This window comes from Sinocyclocheilus rhinocerous, unplaced genomic scaffold, assembly GCF_001515625.1.
Source record: "Sinocyclocheilus rhinocerous isolate Xijiao unplaced genomic scaffold, SAMN03320098_v1.1 scaffold2251, whole genome shotgun sequence".
In the NCBI taxonomy this organism is placed as follows: domain Eukaryota; kingdom Metazoa; phylum Chordata; class Actinopteri; order Cypriniformes; family Cyprinidae; genus Sinocyclocheilus; species Sinocyclocheilus rhinocerous.
Genome location: NW_015647027.1, coordinates 13,306 through 18,734, shown reverse-complemented (window position 1 = coordinate 18,734; position 5,429 = coordinate 13,306). Strand labels below are relative to the sequence as shown.

General features: G+C 34.8%; 2 protein-coding genes across 2 annotated transcripts in view; one reads left to right on the top strand and one right to left on the bottom strand.

The window, feature by feature from the left end:
- LOC107708315 (nostrin-like) overlaps positions 1-2,253 on the top strand; it is a 7,670-nt gene extending 5,417 nt beyond the window's left edge. The window contains exons 13-16 of the mRNA XM_016512502.1: positions 508-633; positions 1,591-1,828; positions 1,916-1,999; positions 2,076-2,253. Of these exons, the coding sequence (XP_016367988.1) occupies positions 508-633; positions 1,591-1,828; positions 1,916-1,999; positions 2,076-2,212 (585 nt within the window). The 3' untranslated portion in view covers positions 2,213-2,253. The remainder of the gene's footprint in view (positions 1-507; positions 634-1,590; positions 1,829-1,915; positions 2,000-2,075) is intronic.
- Positions 2,183-5,429, bottom strand: part of LOC107708316 (kinetochore protein Spc25-like) — a 6,313-nt gene continuing 3,066 nt past the window's right edge. Inside the window, exons 4-7 of the mRNA XM_016512503.1 lie at positions 4,861-4,965; positions 3,668-3,766; positions 2,855-3,040; positions 2,183-2,258 (exon numbers count right to left, since the gene is read on the bottom strand). Coding sequence (XP_016367989.1) covers positions 2,904-3,040; positions 3,668-3,766; positions 4,861-4,965 — 341 coding nt within the window. The 3' untranslated portion in view covers positions 2,183-2,258; positions 2,855-2,903. The remainder of the gene's footprint in view (positions 2,259-2,854; positions 3,041-3,667; positions 3,767-4,860; positions 4,966-5,429) is intronic.

Here is a 5,429-nt window from a genome sequence, read left to right as displayed (position 1 = left end):
GCGTTGCACACACACGAATATATGTGTTAAACTGTTCTGGAACAGTGTTGTAAATACAACTTAACCACTGATTATTAGTCGTGCCCTCTTTTGGAAGGCCAAACAAAGTAGTTTCGCTTTCACAACGAAACACGCAGCGTCTCCACGACATTGCGGCGCGACAACAATACGACAGCGAGAATCAAAGTTACGCCTTCTTTCTTTGCGTGAATTTTGGGCGGCGTTATGCAAATCTTCCCACACTGTGACGTAGACATGTGGGGGCGTGTTTAAACGAGGGATTTTAGGAGGGCGTGGACAAGTCTTAATTTTTATAAAGAATATCTCTTTGGGTTTGAGACTTTAGTCTTTGAAACTTTAGGGATCTTATCTATTCACAATCAGCTTGTAACACTCCGAAGAGAAAGGAAAACTTGAAATCGCATCATATGATCCCTTTAAACATGTAAAGGTATTTAATAAAAAGGTTTTTACAAACTGTATATTGACTGCTCTCTCTCTCTGTAGGCCATCCTCAAACTGGACCTTTTGGAGGCGACGCATTGCAAACTGACTCACAGTCTGGCGGAGATAGAGGGCAAACCAAAATCAAGACATCGATTCAGTGACAGCATCACTAAATGGAAAGAAAAGGTAAGCTTGCTGAAAAATCACCTATTTAGTACTAGAAGCATACTGTTTTATTTGAATAAAATTATTATCAGCATGCATTTAAAGTATGAACTTCTGGGAATATAATTTTTTTTTTTTTTATTTATTGGTCAAGTTATTAACAGCATGCATTTTAAGTGCAAGCTTTTGGGAGTAAATTTTTTTTCCCTTCATTTTATGTTGATAAATGTGTTATCAGTATGCATATTTCATTTTAGCAAAATTATTATCAGCATGCTTTTTCGGTGCAAACCTTTTGGAGTAACACATTTTATTTTATTTTAGTAAAATTATTATCAGCATGCATTTTGTCAGTATGCATTTTAAGTGCAAACGTTTGGAAGTAACAAATTATATTTATTCTATTTTAGTAAAATTATTATCAGCATGCATTTTGTCAGTATGCATTTTAAGTGCAAACGTTTGGAAGTAACAAATTATATTTATTCTATTTTAGTAAAATTATTTTCAGCATGCATTTTAAGTTCAAACTATTTTTTTTTTTAGTAACAACACAAAAAGACGTTGAGCAAAAAAAGTCTGTAGGTACAGCAGGGGGACTGATAAAACATTTCTTTAAAAATAAATAAATACAAATTAAATATGGTTAGTGTCTCTAGTGTCAAAAGAAACGCCTTTAAATCATCCTTGGCTGATTCATTTGATCCTATCATGCACTAATGTAATCTTGATATATCCAGGACTGGAAAAAGATGTAAACATAAGAGTTAATTGAGTTAATTCATCACTAGTTTAACATAATGTTTTGTTTATGCTGTTCCTTTTAAACAGCCTACACTTTTTTGACTATAATATATGGGTTTCCCTGAGGCTGCTGGGTGGAGAGAGACAGTATTGCAATTTTAATAAGCCCAATTTAGACAAAAAACCCATCTATATGTTGCATGAGTTTTTAAACTCTCTCTGGTTTTGCTCCAGGACTGCGAGCACAACGTGGTGCAGCTTTCTCGACCGGTGAGGATCAAAAAGACTCCGTTCAGATCACGTCAGTCTATGAGGAGTGCTGTGATCAAAAAGAGTGCGCTGACCAACCAAAGCCCTGATACGACAAGTGAAGAGCCCTCGACTGAGACGACCGATGTCATGCATAACAACACAGACGAGCAACAGAGCGGCCCGGTTAACGGAAGCATGTCTGAATCTGAAGAGGATAAAGGTAAACGGCGAGCAAAACATGTTTACCTTCGTTTTATTAACACACAAACTCCTGATTTCATTTTTGTGTGTTAAATTCCCTGCACAGGCTCAGAATTCCACTCAGTCGGCAGATGCAAGGCTTTATACAGCTTCACGTCAGAAAGAGAGGATGAGTTAAACATTAATGAAGGTAATATGGCAGTTCATCTTAATACATCATCCCTCAGCACCTGCTTTCTGTTGACTCTCCCTCTTCAATCTGGCAGGAGACGAACTGGATATCTTTCAGAAGGACGACACGGGCTGGTGGTTCGGTGAGCTCAACGGACAGAGAGGACATTTCCCGTCCACGTATGTGGAAGAGCTGCCTGTTTTCACTGAGATGAAGTCCTCTGAAGCTTAGCTTCAAAAGAGCATGTGATGGAAAAGTCACTGATGATTCACTCGTGCTGTAGGGTTAAACACACTTCATGCAATTACTGGAAAAATGACTTTAGAAAATCATTTAAATGAATCGTTTCAACAGACTCATTGACTCCAAAGAACAATTCACTCACAAATCATGCATTAGTATGACTTGAGTAGTTTTACCGTAGACGATCAGAATCTAGCTGATTAAATATTTTAGAGCAGAGCATAAAATGTATTTGCTACGAAAATTTCCATAATGTCCGATAAAGACAATTTTTTCATGAAAGGAAGCCTATAAATTAAACCCATTATTGTGAAAAAGAAAAATATATATATTTGAATATAAAGAAATTATAATAAAAAGAAATTTACATAATGCATTGCAAATGTTTTAGACATTTAAGTCACTGTAGTATAAAACTAAGAAATTTCGAAGCACATTAAGACTTTTTTTTGTTTGTTTATTTTATGACTTGTATAAATGTTTATTGCTAAAATTACAAATCAATCAATGTACAAAGAACTGAAACAATGAAATATTGAATCATATTAAGTAATTGCTGATGGTTTAAGTAAATAAAAGCTCAATCTATGTGCTAATCATGTCTATAAATATGGTGTCTGGGTCTCTGACCGTTTGTTTCAAATGCATCTGAAATGAAAAATCAGCTTTTGTTCGTCAGTCAGGCTGTCTTCGCACCACTGTGAAGTGCCACAAACTCTCTCCGGATGTTAGCAAGGAAAGCAGAAAAGTTGTTGGTCTCCTGCAGTCTGCGCTCTAGATGTGATATTTTCTCCAGTGGAGGGTCAGAGGAGATGACTTGGGGAAAATATGATCATGTTATTCAGTGCTTTAGTTCTGTTAGTCATTATACACTACTGTTCAAAAGTTTGTGGTCAGTAAGATTTAAAAAAAAAAAAATAATAATAATAATAATTTTATTCAGCAAGGAAGCATTAAATTGATACAAAAATGACAGTAAAGACATTTATAATGTTACAAAAGATTTCTATTTCAAATAAATGCTTTCTGATTTCTGACGGATCATGTGACACTGAAGACTGGAGTAATGATGCTGAAAATTCAGCTTTGCATCACAGGAATAAATTACACTTTAAAATATATTCCAATACAAAACAGTTGTTTTAAATTGTAATAATATTTCACAATATTACTGCTTTTACTGTATTTTTGATAAAAATGTAGCCTTGGTGAGAATAAGAAACTGTAGTTTAAGTTTTGTTTAAGTAATAATTAATTTACCATTTATCATTAAATAATAAAATTAATATTCCTATTTATCAGTATAAACATGCAATGCCTGAGTCTAATCAGAAATATCCGAGATTTAATTTAACAAAATGCTTAATTTCTTTATGGTAACTACTGGTTTTTGCAAAAATCAAAGACAACAAACAAGTCAAAAGATAAAAGATGGGTATTTACTGTGGTAAACGTCCTCTGCATCCAGCTGTAGGAGGAATGTATGGGCCATGTCTGGATCTTTATGACTGATGTTCCTGAAGACAAACTGCAGCTTCTCACCTTAAAATAAACATAGATGTTGATGATACAGAAGCAAACCTTAAAGGCACAATATGTAAGATTTTTTAAATAAAATATCCAAAAACATTTTTTTTATTAAAATATCCAAAAACCACTAGAACAGTGTTGTATATTTTGCTGACTTGTGTACTTTCCTTATCCCAAATGTTTCGAAGAATGTTTAAATCCAGAGAAATAAGTAATTTTAACTAGTGACACGGACCGTGTCCATAGTGTCATTGTGTCGCCTGCCAATGACGTCATAACCCGTCGATTTCCGGTTTTGTTTTTTAGAAAACATGGAAACACCAAAGACGCTTTAATATGTTGTGCATTTTAATAGACCGGTGACGACCGCACAGAGTAGCATTATAACAGAACTTTCAAACGTAAAAATATAAAACATGATAAAACAGATAAAATGATAAAACAGCGCTGCTTTACCCCACATACGCACGACCGGAAGGAGCGGAAGCAGTCGACTGTGGCATAATAAAAGCTCCGCTGCTTTCGAGCCGTGTGTCGCGCTCGTTCAGCGGCCTCGTTTCGCTTCGACGGCTTTCAGCCTCACCCTGCATCATACTACTTAATAAATAAATCATTAGCTCATCCATGAACATGATTTCTGCCCGAGTCCCGTCGGATTGCGTCGGCTGTGGGGATGAAGACGAATAACTCCCATGATTCCACACTCAGTCACAGCGTCATCAAACTACGCCTTTGTTTCTTTGTTTGTTTTGAATACTACATTATTATTACATACTGTGAAAATTACATACTGTGCCTTTAAATCAAGTTTAAGACCACAAGCTAAAATGCTTTTATATTTAAATTATATAATCAGCAGCATATATAATCAGCAACAACAATTTGAGTGAAAAGTTAAATTGCTTACATTAGATTACCAACCTAGAAAAAGTGCCAAATCAACACTTTATAAATTTCAAGGTTAAAATTAAAGAAAATCATGGATTTTAAATGTGGTTTGTACCTCACTTTGAATTTGAATGATGCATCTAATACATAATGAAATGGAAAAAATCACTTGGTACTTCAGTCACACTGTATGTTAAAGTTAAACACAAAGACTTTACCTTCGATTTTTTTTATCTCAAGACTGAGGGGCTTCTGAAAGATGTCTTTACATTTGTTCAGCTTCTTCAGTCTGTCCTTGTTGGCTTTATTTTGTGACTGAATCACTATAAAAATGCATAAAACAAACATTAGTAACATCAGGTTGGATAGAAAGCAATAATAAAGTAAACCTCTGTCCATTGTGTCTGACTGTCTGTAACATAACAGTCATATGCAGGAAAAAGACTTCACATGGCAAAATGAATGAACAAATATGAATAACAGAACACATACTATTTGTTTACTGGACATACAGCATTTAATTCAGAAATATTTCTAGTAAATGATTCACAAATGAATCATGCTTGAAGGCCTGTCGCAATAATCAATATATCGACTTATCGCGCAATATATGTACATGACCGCAATGATTTTTGGTGACGCAATATATCGCACATTATATTTACTTAAAAATTAATGTCACCATGTTTTCTACATTCCACTTGCACCTGTGTCTTTTGCAGCTTCTCGAACATAACGTGGTGTAGTCATGAGGTGCTAGTTCACATTTAAAAAATGCTTCTACAAA